We start from the raw sequence: 15242 nt of genomic DNA, 5'->3' as shown, positions 1-15242 counted from the left end.
TCTCTCTCACACACACACAGAGAAAATATGAGGAACTACACACTGGCATGTGAGAATGTCCCTAAGTGACAAAACCAAACCAAACCCCCAAGTTTACAGGTAGTACCTACGTTCCATTTTCTTTTCATTTTAAAACCTTGCTGCAATTTAATTTTCTTAAGACTTGTATGACTGTTTCGCCTTCATGTGTCTATGTATCGCCTGCATGCCTGGTGCCTGCAGGTGCCTGCAGAAGTCAGAGGGGGTATCAGATCCCCTAGAACAGGAGCCAAGGGCAGTTGTGGGATGCAAGGTGGGCGCTGGCAGTCACAGATCCTCCACAGTTAGCAAGCGCTCTTAACAAACTTGAACCATCTCTTCCGCATTGTTGTATCTATTTTAAACGATACTGAGAGTCAATCAGAAAACTAATCACCCAATCACCCAACTAATATTTGCTGATGCCTTAAAGCATGAATATTTATCTTTAAAGGACAAACTCTCAAAGGATTTAGGAAGATTAACTGGCAGAGGGCTCTGGTGAGAGGCACTTTCCTGCTGTAGTATAAGGCAGATCGCTTTCCACCTTTGGATAACCTTAACCCAGGCACTAAAACTCAAGTGGTGAGCTGGGGGCTGGTGGTGCCCAACTTTAACTGCAGCACTCAGGAGGCTGAGGCAACCAGGGCTCAGTCCAAGTTTCAGAACATGTACCTCAGCTCATTTCCAAAAAACCAAGTGTTTATAAATTTTTATTTGTAGATTACATTTTCTAAATGCTTTCATTTAAAGTATTCACCTTGACAGTTTTCCCTCATCCTCCCACTGGGATTCCTGAAGCTCTCTTGCATTGGTAGGTCTTAGATCTGGTACCAGCCTTAGTCCGCCCTCTGCTGGCTGACCTCAATCTGAACTTGTTCTCCCATCCTGGGGAAAAACAAATGGGGGCTGGGGCACTGAACTGGCTCTGTAGGTGCAGGTGCTTACTGCCAGGTCTGAGTCTGGTAACTGGGTCCTGAGACTCAGTCTTCCAACTTGTTCTGCCACACACAGCTGAGTGGCTCTCCCTTCTTTAAACACTACCTTTTCATAAAGTAGAAGGATCCAGAGGGTCCTAGAAGCCTACAAGTAGAACATTATGATAGGCAGATTTGGGCCCAGGGGTCCCGCTCAAAGTAAGGCACCAGCCAAGGACAATACAGGCGGTAAACCTTAAACCCCTACCCAGATCTAGACAATGGACAGAACACTCCCCACAGTAGAGTGGAGAGTGGGATATGACTTTCTCACATACTCTGGTGCCTCACCTTTGACCATGTCCCCTGGACGGGGAAACCTGGTGGCACTCAGAGGAAGGACAGCTTGTTACCAAGAACAGACTTGATACCTTATGAACATTTACAGGAGGAGGTAATCCTCCTCAGGACCGGTCATAGGGGAGGGGAATAAGGGGGAAATGGGAGGGAGGGAAGAATGGGAGGATACAAGGGATGGGATAACCATTGAGATGTAACAAGAATAAATTAATAAAGTTAAAAAAAAATAAACACTACCTTTTCAGTATGTGAGCACAAATTTGTAATCCAGTAGGGGTCACTCAGGAAGACTGACCTCTCAAAGGTTCTCAAGAATTCAACAGCCACACTCTCATTCTTGCCATGCAAGCAAGCAAGCCTCAACCTCAAGTGCTTAACTATTACTCTCTATTACTGGGACTGCTATTCTTATTTGTAGCTAGCTGGTCACATGTTCTAAAGGTCTCTAACTGCCATGGATACACAAGGCCACCCATCACTTGCATAGTACTCATAGGACTCGAATAAAGCAAGGTTTCTTTGATTCATTACCTAAAACCAAGAGAACTGTTAACGGAGCAATTACAGACCACCAAGGCCACACTTTTAATCCCAGCACTTGGGAGGCAGAGGCAGGCTGAATGAGGCCAGGCAAGGGGAAGAGTCCTTTAGGGCCTGATTTCTACCCAGGCCTTTCCAAGCAACTAGTCTTATTGGATACTAGAAAAAGGCAATTCTAACTACTGGGGTTTAGGGATTAAACTGTTTTTGCAACTTTGTCAAGTTGTCTTGGTTCTCAAGCTCCCCAACTTTTCACCCCATTTAACCCTTTCTCTTCTATTAATAAACACTCCATCAACCTAAGGGCAGTATAAATTCTAGATACAGACCTCTGCAGTCTGCTCACACTGGAATTTACCTCTCAAACTGTCACGTAGAACTTTTGAAGCACTTCCGCTAAGAGTTCAGGCTGCCAAATTCCTAACCCTTCATTCTCCAGCGAGGCCCTGTTGGGTTTGTCCTCCACTCAAAAGCATGGTTGTCCAGCTCACCAACCCTAGTCAGTCATGTACCAAGTATAATCAAAGAGGGAGGTTCATCAGTTTTAAAGCAAGCCTCCAGTTATCTGAACAGGACCCTATGTTATAGCAAACAAACAAAACAAGAGAAAAATGAGCAAAAAATTTATTTATTCATTTCTTGCACTTGAAGTACTCCTCGATGACATCCTTGGCCTGAGATTCTTTGCCATAGTCCTTTAAAAAAAATTAGATGATGCAAATTACCTTTTAGTAGTAAATTCTTGTAACTAATCCAGTCTTAACTGCTTCCCATCACTGTCAATACTGTAGCCATTTTCAGGGACCTTAAAGACTGCAGCTGTCCTTAAGGCTCGTAACATGGCATCACTATTGCCAACCGTTTCTAATTTCTGCGTAAACACATTGAGATAAGCAGACTAATTGGCTGGCTTTTAAACTATGGCTCATCTATAAATACAGAATACGTTTTCTCATCAAAGGGCTCCCAAACATCTCAAAAGATGAAAACCAGACTTACCTTAACCACTACACAACTGCAACCAACCACTTTCCGTGGCTTCCCCTCTCGATCGATCTTACAGAGGCCTACCCATTCCCCCAGTTTCTTGTTGTCATCAACCTACACGAAAGCAGACACACTATTAGCAGGGATTAAAACTAAAAATTGAAATTCTAATTCTAAAGGTGGCTGTGTCAGAAGGTGACAGGCAGTTTCTTCACAGGAGTTCAGTAGAGGGAGCCTATTGTCATCATGTACAGCCCATGCAGGTCTGGAAGTGTCCAAGCTTCAGACACCACTACCAAAGGCAGAGGGGGCTCCGCTCACCTTAATCAGGTTGATCTGGTGCTCAGCACACAGCGCTTCCACCAGCTTGACGTACATGGGCTCATCGCAGTTGGATGCCAGCACACAAAGGTGGGCCTGGCGCCTGAAACGCAAAACTCAAAGTGAAATCCCAACTTCAAGTCTGTCTGGTGAAGGCATCTTCACTGGCTCTAGTAGTAACGTCAACTACTCAGGGCACACCTACCTGCTTAGAGCTGCTAAATACTGGAGCTTAGTCTCAATTGTCTTGTATAGCACTGGCCTGTCTCTAGTTATGGTACCCCCTCAGATGTCATTATCTTAGGGAAAGTTATAACCATGACCTTGTAATGGTACACATCAGAAGGTTCCAATTTAAATGTTCATGCAAGGCAGCATTGTACAGCAAGCATTGTACAAGACTCACAGCAGGATGCGTGTGATGCTCAGCTGGATTCAAGTCCCAGCTTACCCCCAAAGTCAAATGTTAAAACTGACTCTCCTCACACAGGCTACAATATGCATGCACAAACGTAAAGGACACAATGCAAACCAACTCTGTTCCCCAGATGAATATATTTGCTGTAACGCTGCTACATAAACACACCATAGTCTTAAGACTAGCTAATGAGGCTCTCCTTTCTACTCTTTAGCAAAACTACCAACTATCCCCACGAGGGCTACAGGTTTGTCAGACTATTTGTGTCACCCATGGACGGGGTGAAGGGGGATCCGACAATTGAAGTCATCACTCAAACACTGCAGCCTTACAAGAGAAAAAGCCAACTCCTGCTCATGCCCGCACCACACAACAACCCACGCATCTCAACTGGGCTAAAAGAGATCTGAGTTGGATACCTTTTCCTACGTTTCCCGTTGGACGGAGGCCACTCAGAAACTTTTGTGCTAAACAGCATGAACGCCACGCTTCCTTCCCTTGGCTGCAGTCTTTTGTGCCGGCTGCAAGAACCCACAGTATTGAGACTGAGACACGTACTTGTCTAAGGCTTTGGCAGCTTCGCGTATGCCACGTGCGAGGCCATCGTGGATGAGGGCGGTCTTCAGCACCTCTTGAAGAGCAGTGTTGACGTCCATTACACCTCCAGCAGCAATGCTGAAATGCAGACAGCATAGTGTTAGGATGCTCGCCGGGAGCTGACAACTCCGCAAAAGCCGGGACCCGCGCCGCCCGCGGGAGGCCCACGCCCCAACCAGGGCCCGGCAGCTCACCCTTCCTCGGCCATGGCGGTGGATTACGGGTGAGGGCGAATCTTGAACACACTGAAAAGACAAAAGCACCAGTAAGAATCCCCAGTTAGAATCCAAGCACTTCTCCCGCACTTGAGACCAAAGCACACGGGACAAGCAGCCCACGACGTCCACACTCGGCTTGCACTCGGCATGCACTCACCCCGAGCCTCCGCCTCCGCGCAACTCGGCGGCGGCAGGGGAAAAGGCCGCGTGTGGCCGCATGACGGTATTTAAGCGCTCCGCTGGGCTGCTCTGCGCATGTGCAGCTCCCCCCACTAGCGGGGTGGCTCTCGCGGTGCCGGCCCTTAGAAGTTTCCACTTCCGGCTTTAGGAGCGCCCGTGGTAAGCACGCACGCGGCCTTCCTCGGGGCTTGGTTTCCGCACGCGTAGCAGGCACTACAGCGGGCAGCCTCCACCCTAGGGGCGTGGCCTACGGAGGCCCCCACGAGCTCTTCTACGGACCGCGAGGAGGACCAAACTATCTTCCGAGTTTGTTAAACTGCAGCTTCCTCTGCCGCGTTAGAAAATTAGCTTTTTTAAACGAAGCTTTTCTAGCTCTTGTCTTGTAGTTTCCTGTTGGCGACACTGTTCGATTAGGCTGAGCGTCACGGGAGGACACTTGTCCCTTTGTTTTAAGCCGCTGTGAGCGTCTGTGAATGTTAGGTATTATTCTGTGCCCTGTTTCGCAAATCCCACTTTGCTTGCAACGTGCTTAAAGGAGAACTTTCAGCCGGGTCAGATCCTTGTTCTGACTGCAGCCGGTTCTAAATGAACATTTAGGTTTTGACCCCAGATTGTTCCCCGAGTCGCAGCTTGGCAGAAACTGGGATCCCCAAGGTACATGTTAAATTTTCTCTTGGTCCAGCACGGGAGCCCCATACTGTAGGGGGAATCCTGGCATGAAAACTCCCACATTTCACCCGGGACTTGGCCACTAGGAATGGAATTACAGAACCCGAAAGCCGGTGCCCTCTCACTCCGGCTAACACATTTCAGTTTTTGAAAGACTCACCCATTCAACTTCCGAAGCAAATGGCACAAGACAACTTCTCTCCCTGACGACATCCCCAAGCCTGTCAGAGCTTCCCGTGACCAAGCCCGTGGATACAGTGACCATGGTCACGCTGAAGAGCATCATGAGAATTTCAGAAAATTGATAAAATCACTTCTCAGCTTTCCTAATAAACGTTTGAGTTTCACCCGTAAAGCCTTAACGCTTGCTTCCTTACCTCTAGAACTCAAAAAAGTATTTGCTAGCAGGTGGTTAGTTTCTCCGGGCATATTTTCTGTAAGTATTGTGCTTTAAAAAAAAAAAAAAAAGATTAAATGGCAGTGCCTGCATATTTTCAAAGATAAAGCTAATATTTTAGCCAAAGAGTAAAATAGCAAAATGCAGTGGTGTTGGGGAGCGGGGGAGATAGATGCTTATAGAGGCTTAAGGCAGCGTTTGAGAGGGCCTTGAGCTATATAGTTCCCGGCACTAAGTACTGGAGTGAAGGCACTTTCGGAAAAGATTTTGAAACATTATATAGTCGGAAAAGAATGTGGTTAAGTAGATTTTAAGTAATTTCCTTAGTAGAAGGTTATTAAGGGTTAATGTGTCACGCCTTTAATCCCAGCACTTGAAGGACAGAGGCAGGTGGATTTCTGTGAGTTCCAGGTCAGTCAGTACTAAATAGTGAGACCACCTCTAAAACAAAAAAAGGAAAAACGTTAGTAATTAAGCATAATAAATTTCTCTGCCCAGGAAAAAAAAAAAAGTCTCACAGAAGAGACTAATTGGTAAAGAACACAGAAAGGGAGAGACTCCCCAGTGAGGAGTGTGTTTACACTAAGAAAACGTGGCCAAGTGCTTTCAGCTTAGTGCCTACATTTTAAGGCTTTTTTCCCAACACAGTAGCAACCAACTCAGACATGATTTCTCTCCAGACCTTTGATGTCAGCTCTTTGTCCTAATAGTCCACCCTAATAAATGCCTTTCTGTCAGTAGTAAGCGTCCCATTTTTAACGACTGGAGCCCCCACCCTTTAAATCTTGGTTATGTAATCATTTTAACACCTAAAAGGAAGCGATGAAGAGTTTTGGTTTAGATACAGATTCTCCTAGCTCACACTCTTTAAAATTAGCCTCTCACTTTTAGGTATTGGCAAAGGTGGCAGAAAGTTTATTAGAGAGGTTAGTGTCTCTTGCCCAGCGCGCTTTAGCGTTTACACGATCTATACAAACACGGGCTGGAAAGTGCACATGCAAAACAGTGGGGGCGTATCCGCGCGCTTGCAGACGGCTGCACCTGAAGTGTGAGCAGCCACCTGGCAGCCCCAAGATGGTGACCAAGGGCAAATTATGAGAACACACGTCCAAGACTGTGTTTCACATAGCCGGGAAAATCAACTTCAAAGCAGAAAACAAAATAAAGCCAGTTCCCACTGATCCTGAGAAGATGAGCATTGTAAAAGATGGGGAAAGAAACAGTGAACAAAGCTTTTGTAAGCGTACAAATGGCGAGACGTCAAATACTCCCAAAATACGAAGTGTTTGTATTAAAAAAAAAAAAAAAAGGCTGGGCATAGTAGCCGGGCTGTTATACAGAGAAACCTTGTCTCAATCAACCAAGATAAGGAAATGCATAAATAAAATAAAACTAATTTTTAAAAGTAAGTGAGGCTGGGGCTGTTATACTAGGTAACTAGTTAACACTAGTTAGGCTAGTGTGTGCCTAGCCCTGTTCAGGCACAACCAGCGTACACGCAGGTGCACACTCTACTATAAGAACAGAAATGCATAATGATAATAAAAATTTTATTAGCATTTCCTAAATACCACCTAATATACTAGCTGCTTATTTTTATTCCTTGTCATAGAGACCTGTGCTGTTTAGTCTTAGATGTTAAGGTACCACAACGTAGAATCAGCCAAGAAGAAAGCATCAGTTAGGAGAGGCAGGCACCACCCAGCATGGGTGTGCTTATTTCTCTCTGTTTTTGCCTACAAACAATACTACATGGTGCTTGAGTTCCTGCCTTCACTCCCTCCAGGGATGGACTGAAACCTGGAATCCTAAGCCAAATGAGTCCCTGTCTCCCCTAAGTCACTTCTGGTCAGGTTATATGCCACAGCATATAAGTTGACTAAGACCCTCTGCGATGGTATCAGTATTAGCTCTCTTTATTAAGTAAAGCGAGAGCATTATGGTGCGGGCCTGTAATTCTAATCCACCAAAAGTCGAGGCAGGAGAATCATGAGTTAGAGGCCAGCTTTAGCCACACAAAATCTGAGGCCAGCAGAGGTCCCCACGAGGTCAAGGTTCACTCTTCTCGTCACAATTTGACTGTAATATGGCTGTGCCCATCTCAGGCTGCTCAACGTTTGCATAGATGGGAAAACGTTGCACTTGGGCAGGAAAAGAGCAGCAGAAACCTGGGTTTCTGAATCATCTAAATACAGACGTGGTTTGCTAGGGCAAGCACAACAACAACAACAAAAAACATACACTTGAAGTCTGGAAACACAGGAGGGCATTACCTCATAGGCTGGCTAGCAACTAAGGCTGTGAGAGTCAGCTTCATGCGCCCTTCCTAGCTCCGGGACTTTGTTGGCCTGGTTTCTTGACTGTCTTCACACACAGCCTCTTCACGTGACACTCTTCCTGTGTGAGTATGTCTATCTTTGTGTCTGATGTTTTTTTCATTTTCTAAGAATCACAGTGAGATTGGGGAAGCCACCTTGTGAGGCTCCAGGTGACCTCATGTTAACTAATTATAAAGCACTATTCCAACTAAAGCTTGCGTCGGAAAGGCTGAGGGTTAGGACTTGGGATTTTCTTGGGTTTTATTTTTTTTGGTGTGTGTGTGTGTTTTGTTGTTGTTGTTATTTGGTTTTTGTTTGTTTCTTTGTTTTCGGTTTGGCCTCAGCAAGTGCTGCACATCTCTGCTGTCGCTGGTACTAGCCTTCCTCCTGTGTGTCCAGGTTGCAGAACATCTCTGTATTTGCAAATGGCAGCCTTTGCCTTTTAAATGCTAGAGGAAAAAGAAAACAAAAACAAAAACAAAAAAAACGTGGTCATGTTAGGAAATATGAAAAGTACTGGGCGTGGTGCCACACACTCTTAATCCCAGCACTGGGGAAAGCTGGAGGATATTAATGAATTCTAGGCCAGCCTAGTTGACATAGTGAGTTCCAGGATAGCCAGGACTATAGAGAGAGATCCTGGTTTGAAATAAGAGAAAGAAATCTGGGCGGTGGTGGTACACATCTTTAATCCCAGCACCTGGGAGACAGAGGCAGGTGGATTTCTGTGAGTTCGAGGCCAACCTGGTCTACAGAGGGAGTTCTGGAACAGTCAGAGCTGTTACACAGAGCAACCCTCTCTCGAAAAACGAAACCAAAAAAAAAAAAAAAAAAGAAAGAAAGAAAGAAAGGAAGGAAGCAAATAAGGAAGAAATGTAAATATCACTGTATTGGTTATAATTCTTTTCACATGAGATAATAGTCCATGACCAGCAGGGGAAAATAAATAAATGCATAAATAAAATATTAAAAAGCTACTGGGTGGCTTAGAAAAGTCTTTCTTACCAGTCAGTTCTGAGGGGCAGTAGCATAGGATCATATAGGAATCTTGGGAAGTAATCAAACATCTCAAAATGATTATCTAGATGGGAACTTAGCACTCTATCCTTCACAAATGCTTAGGTTATTAAAACATGGTTAATTTTTATTACTAGAAAGTTCTGTGAGCCTACTTCCCTTGCAGATGACAAATATAACCCTGAAAAGTGTTCAAACGAAACAAAACAATTGCCTCATGATGCCAAGGAGGATGCCCAGAAGCTGACAGAGCTCAGGGAGGGAACGAGGTGCAGGCTGAGAGGGAGGACCAGCTCTGGCCACTTTCATTTTGGTGCATTAATGTGTAGGCTTAATATGTTGTGTATGTAGCTGAGGGTCCAGGGGCTGAAGGAATGAGGAGCAATATTTGATGACTAGTACCTATAAGCATAGCAACTTTGATGAAGACTCAGGTTTACAGATTAAAGGAGTGCAAATTCCCTCAGAATGATAAACACACACACTCTGTCCCCCAAGGCACATAAAGAAGCCACTGAGACCCAAAGAGAAAGAGGAGGTGGGGGGGGAATCATTACATGTAAGACAGTGATAATAGCAGCCAGGTGCGGTGGCGCACGCCTTTAATCCCAGCACTTGGGAGGCAGAGGCAGGTAGATCTCTGTGAGTTCGAGGACAGCCTGGTCTACAAATAGAGACCAGAATGGCCAGGACTACAAGAGAAACCCTGCCTCAAAAAACAAAAAAGCAACAAATAGAGGGATAATACAAACACAAAATGCCATTAACTTAATTGAAGAAATGAAAGGGGCCAAATGACAGTACACCCACGTTTTGCAAGGGCCAAAAGAGACAACTTTCTCCTCCTCTTCCTCCTGTGTAGCCTTGGCTGTCCTGGACTCACTTTCTAGACCAGGCTGGCTGGCCTCGAACTCACAGAGATCCATCTGCCTCTGCCTCCCGAGTGCTGGGATTAAAGGTGTGCGCCACCACATCTGGCACATGTATTTCTATACTTAATAAAGACCCTTCAAAAATGAAGTCACCAAGAAAGAAACGAAACAAAAGAATTCACCACCATATTGTTCACACTTGAAATGTTGCAGGAAAAGTTCACGTTGGAGAGATGCCACGGGGCAGCTCAGCTGTTCCTGAAAGAAGAGCACTCAAGACGGAACTACGAGAGCACATGTGAAAAGTTGTTTTTCCTCTTAGCTAAGACAATGCGTGTGTGTTGGGGGTGTGCACTGAAGAGATGGCTCAGGGGTTAAGAGCATCGATTGCTCTTCGAAAGGGCCTAGGTTCAATTCGCAGCACCCACATGGCAGCCCACAAATGTCCATAGCTCCAAGATCTGACACCCTCACACAGACACACATTCAGGCAAAACACCAATGCACATAAAATAAAAATAAATTCTTTTTTAAAAAGGAAAATAAAATGTGGGGGACTGGAGTTGACTCAGTGGTTAAGAGCACTGACTACTCACCAAGGAGACCCACGTTCAATTCCCAGAACCCACATGGCGGCTCGCAGCTGTCTGTAACTCCAGTTCCAAGGGATCTGACAGCATCACACAGACACACATGCAGGAAAAACACCAATGTACATAAAATAAAAATGAATAACCTTTAAAAAAAAGATGATGTTTAAAACAAACATTATAATATTGCATGATGAACTTTATGTGTTGGTAAATATAATGCAACAGAAACAAAGTACTGAAGATGGAGGAAGAGGAGGTGGCCTCTGGGTAAAATGACTCAGACATTTACAAGGTTCATGATGAAGGCAATGTGGAAAATCACAGGGTTCTTCATGAAGCGCTGCCCTGTCATTGCCAAGTGGACCAGATGAGTTAAGATGGGGCACTGAGATAGTCAGGCAACCCCCACTTCTGCCAAATAATGTTTCCGAAATTAGGGAGCTCACTTAGCCAAGAGCCTGTCAACAGAAGCAGGAGGACCTGAGTTCAGTCACACACACAAGAAGCTGAGTGCCATGGAGCACGCTTGCAATCCCAGCGCTGGGGGCAGAGACAACAGAGAAATAGTGAAATGGTACACTTATGCTCTGTCGTCTCAGTACTGACTTTAAATAGGAATAGATTATCTGATTTAATTAAAAGTCAGAGATTATCAGAATGAACTTTAAATCAATTTTATTCTCTCTATGAGATAATTCACCTTCTTTAAACTTTTTTTTTATTACACTTGTTTGTTTATTTATTGTGTGTGTTTATGCATGCGGCCCCAGGTTCCCTGGCTTTTGAGTAGAGGTAAGAGGATAAGCCTGAGGGAGCCAGTTTTCTCCTTCCATGGGTCAGTCTGGCTTAGAAGCAAGCACCTTTGTCTATGGAGCCAGCTAACCAGCCCCAGCACACCCTAAACATAAAGAGGTACCCTAAAAGTAATACCATATAGTCAATAATTTTTTTTAAAGATTTATTTATTTAACGCATATGAGTGCTTTATACCCGGAGGCCAGAAGAGGGCACCAAATCTCTTTATAGACGGTTGTGCTCCACCCTGTAGTTGCTGGGAATTGAACTCAAGACCTCTGGAAGAGCAGGTGGTGCTCTTAACCTCTGAGCCATCTCTCCGGCCCATAATCAATAATTTTAAGAGGCTGTCACGACTGCTGTTGTTAGATAAATATACGTCAGGAGCATTGGTAATGTGGCACAGACAAAAGTAATGTCATAGAACAGCCAGAAGAATTATTCATACATATGTATGTAAAAGGAACTTTTATTCTCCTGGCCCAACTGTTGTCTGGGAGGCTAACCACATCCTTCTGCTAGCCTAGTTCTAGCCTGGAAGCTTCTAGCCCCACACAATCTACCCTAGGCATAAACTGTTTTCAGCCTCTGAGACTTACTGCTTAATGAGCCCACCCTTCCTTTTTCTTTCTGAGCTCTGGGCTGGCTGGTTCCACTCAGATGTTCTGGCTCAACTCCTCTCCTAGCTGATTTATTTAATCTGATTTATTTAGTTACTCTGCTTGGCCTCAAACTAACTCAGAAATCTGGCTAATCTTGTGGATTCTTCTCATTTTCTGGCCTGTTCTGTCTTCACCTGCCTCCTCTCTTTGAAAAACTGTCTCTCTCTTTTTTTTAAAGTATTTATTTATTTATTTATTTATTTATTTATACAGTGTTCTACCTGCATGTGAGCTTGCATGCCAGAAGAGGGCACCAGACACCATGTGGTTGCTGGGAATTAAACTCAGGACGTTTGGAAGGGCAGACAGGGCTCTTAACCACTGAGCCATCTCTCCAGCCCCCTTCCCCCCCCCAAAAAAAACTGCCTCTTAAGTAGCTCCCCTTTCCACTCTCTTCTGGTAAGAGTTGGGCATAATATTCTATTCTGTCAAGTCTTCTTTGATTCATCATACTTTCTGTTTTTTGTTTTGTTTTGTTTTCCTTTTTTTTGAGACAGGATTTCTCTGTGTAGCCTTGGCTGTCCTGGACTCAGCTGCACCACCACGCCTAGTTTGATCACTTTTTCTGCCACTCAATTAGACATCACTTTCAAACATGGTGCTTCCGTCTATAAACTAACTTTACCTTCTTTTGGGATTAAAGGCATGTACCACCACACCTGGACCTAAGCTTTTCTTTACCTAATAGTTGCTCTATACTAGGCTGGCCTTGAACTCAGATCTGCTTGCCTCTGTGTGCTGGGTTAAAGGCATGTTTGTATTGCAGCTGATGTGATCTCTTGCCACTCAAATCACAAAGACCTAGAAGGTTGAGTTGGGTGTGGTGGCGCACACCTTTAATTCCAGCACTGGGAGAGGCAGAGGTAGGCAGATCGCTGTGAATTTGAGGCCAGCCTGGTCTACAAAGTGAGTCCAGGATGCTACACAGAGAACCCTGTCTCAAAAAAGCCAAAACAAAAACAAAAAAGAAAAAAGACCTAGAAGGTCTTTGGATGTGATTGCTCTCTTGCCAGAACAGCCATGTTCCAAAGGAAGTAACATTTTCCTATATATATGCATATGTATATATGTACATGTATATGATGTATATATGTACATATATAAGATCTTGAAAATCTGATAGAATTAAATGGCATAATAAACAAACATAAAAAGAATGCTTCCTAACTAAGTTGAATTTATCCCAAGCGTGCGACATCATGTTAATGCTAGAAGATTGACCACTGTCATTTGCTGTATTAACAAAATAAAAGCACTTTTAAAAAATGCAGAGATACCATCTAATAAAACTCAATACCAATTCACCTTAACAAGTTCAGCACATTGGAAACAGAAGGGGAGTATGGTGACATGATGACCCTGACTCCCCAGCACTGAGATCGGACTGCTGCCCTGTAAGGCAGTGAGTTCTATTTGCTTTGTTTTCTTTCTTTTTTTTTCATTGTTTTTTATTATTTAATTACTTTATTCAAATTACAACTCAATTGTTATCTGCTTTGTTTTCTTTTCACTAGAACATTTGTAGCAATTCCTTATAGCCGCCACAAACAATTAACACAATAAAATCGAGATGAGCCATGACTTAGGGTGACTCAGCTGATGTTTTAGCCTTAAGGCCTGTGAAAGGGCTGAAGGGTTGGCGAGACCGCTCAGGAGGTGCAGGCCTTCACAGCGGGAGGGCGATGATCTACTGTCTAGGAGGAGCGACCCACACAGTGAAGGAAACAAGCGACTCCGCACAGCTGTGCTCTGACCCCCACATGCACACCGTGGCACATGCATGCCTGCCCTTCCAGTAAATAACTTCTTTTATAAGATGGTATGGAGGCAGTATTCACTCTATAGAAAACGAACTTAGAATTTGGATCATTTAGGGGCTAGTAATTTGCCCCCTCGAGCCGGAATTCCCATGGGGACAGCAGTGGCCGGCACAGTGTACAGGATTGGGACGCTGCCATGTTCTGCTTCTTACTGCTGTTTGGGGGTGGCATATTTCCATATTCCTGGCCTCTTATTCCAGAATGAATCAAAAGCCCACACAGAGGGCAAAGCACTGAGGAATTTTGTTTAAAGCAAAGTGATAGGACAATCAGGCCGTGAGTAAAGATATTACTTGGGGCTTCCTTTTATGGGGTTCAAGAAGAGGACTTTGGCTACTTAGTTTTAGAGTGAGGGTGGGTTCTCTGTTTTGATTGATAGATATAGACATAAAATAAAATTTCTACTTTATATATCCCTCCCCAGAATTCATCTATTTATTTATCTATTTAAAATGAGTGTTTTGCCAGTGCGTATGTCTGCGCACCAAGTGTGTGTGGTGTCTGTAGAGAGCTGTCAGATCCCTGGGACTGGAGTTCCAGCTGGTAGTGAGTAAACAGCCAGTGCTCTTAACCGCTACGCCATCTCTCCAGCCCAGTGCATACAGTTTAGTCAGGTACACCCAATTACGCATAGGCATAAAGCGGACAACAGGGGATTTCCCCCTGAAAGTTCCCTTGAGAACACGTTTGCCTTACTGTGCGTGTGTCCCGAAGCTGTTCATCCTGGATCAGCCCCCTCCATAAACTGAGTACAGTAGAATAGAATCTGTCTAAGTCTGATGGTTGGGAAGGCAGGAAGAAACTTACCTCATTATTGAGAGAGAGACCTAACTTGGGTCGTGGTGCTGGGCAGTAAGTACCCTTACCTTCACAGCCATCTTGCAGGCCCAGGGATACCTTTTCTCACACACACACACACACACACACACACACACACACACACACACATGCATATATATGTATATGTATATGTATATGTGTGTATGCATATATGTGTGTATATATACATGTGTATATATATATGCATGTGCATGTATATATGTATGTATGTATATATGTGTGTGTGTGTGTGTGTTAAGTATGTAACAATTGCTGATGGGAGAGGGAAATATCTGTCAACATAAGTGGAAAAATTAGCTAAAAGGTTGCTAGGATAAAGTTAAAAACTGTTCTAAGACAGTTCAGAAAAAGAAAGAAAGAAAAAAATAGATGACAGGCCTTGTTTGGGTGACCTAACACCTGTAACTAATACCAATCCAGAAAATGAGTTTTAAAAGAAAAAGAAAAAAACAAAAAGGCGGGGGGGGGGCAGGTATGGTGGCACATGCCTTTAATCCCAGCACTTGGGAGGCAGATGCAGGCAGATCGTTGTGAGTTCGAGACCAGGCTGGTCAACAAAGTGAGTCTAGGGCAGCCAGGGCTAAACAGAGAAACCCTGTCTTGAAACACAGCAGCAACAACAACAACAACAAACAAGAAAGAAAGAAAGAAAGAAAAGAAAGGAAGGAAAAAGAGTGACTGTAAAGGAAATAAGTGGAGGAAA

General features: G+C 44.3%; 1 protein-coding gene across 2 annotated transcripts; it reads right to left on the bottom strand.

Annotated features, from left to right (window-relative positions):
- Window positions 1-2437: 2437 nt before the first annotated feature.
- On the bottom strand, window positions 2438-4665 carry RPS12 (ribosomal protein S12). 2 transcript variants are annotated; one of them, XM_084776811.1, is made up of 6 exons: window positions 4534-4665; window positions 4353-4403; window positions 4120-4236; window positions 3144-3246; window positions 2835-2936; window positions 2438-2530 (listed from the first exon to the last, which is right to left on the bottom strand). In XM_084776811.1, exons 2-6 carry the CDS (start codon window positions 4364-4366, stop codon window positions 2468-2470), a joined length of 399 nt encoding a protein of 132 aa, XP_084632937.1. In that variant the 5' UTR covers window positions 4367-4403; window positions 4534-4665; the 3' UTR covers window positions 2438-2467. The 2 variants fall into 2 exon arrangements, with proteins under 2 accessions (XP_084632937.1, XP_084632938.1); XM_084776812.1 differs by lacking the exons at window positions 4120-4236; window positions 4353-4403; window positions 4534-4665 and adding an exon at window positions 3981-4115.
- Window positions 4666-15242: the final 10577 nt, after the last annotated feature.

This window comes from Acomys minous (genome assembly GCF_964271855.1).
Source record: "Acomys minous genome assembly, chromosome: 3".
NCBI classification, from domain to species: Eukaryota; Metazoa; Chordata; class Mammalia; order Rodentia; family Muridae; genus Acomys; species Acomys minous.
This window is presented reverse-complemented; position numbering and strand designations above follow the sequence as displayed.

Excerpts from the sequence above, each read along its gene's own strand:
- RPS12 (XM_084776811.1), bottom strand. Across the intron at positions 3,247-4,119 it reads GCTGCCAAAGCCTTAGACAA|GCGCCAGGCCCACCTTTGTG; the intron begins GTACGTGTCTCA and ends TTTGCGTTTCAG. Across the intron at positions 2,937-3,143 it reads ACCAGATCAACCTGATTAAG|GTTGATGACAACAAGAAACT; the intron begins GTGAGCGGAGCC and ends GCTTTCGTGTAG.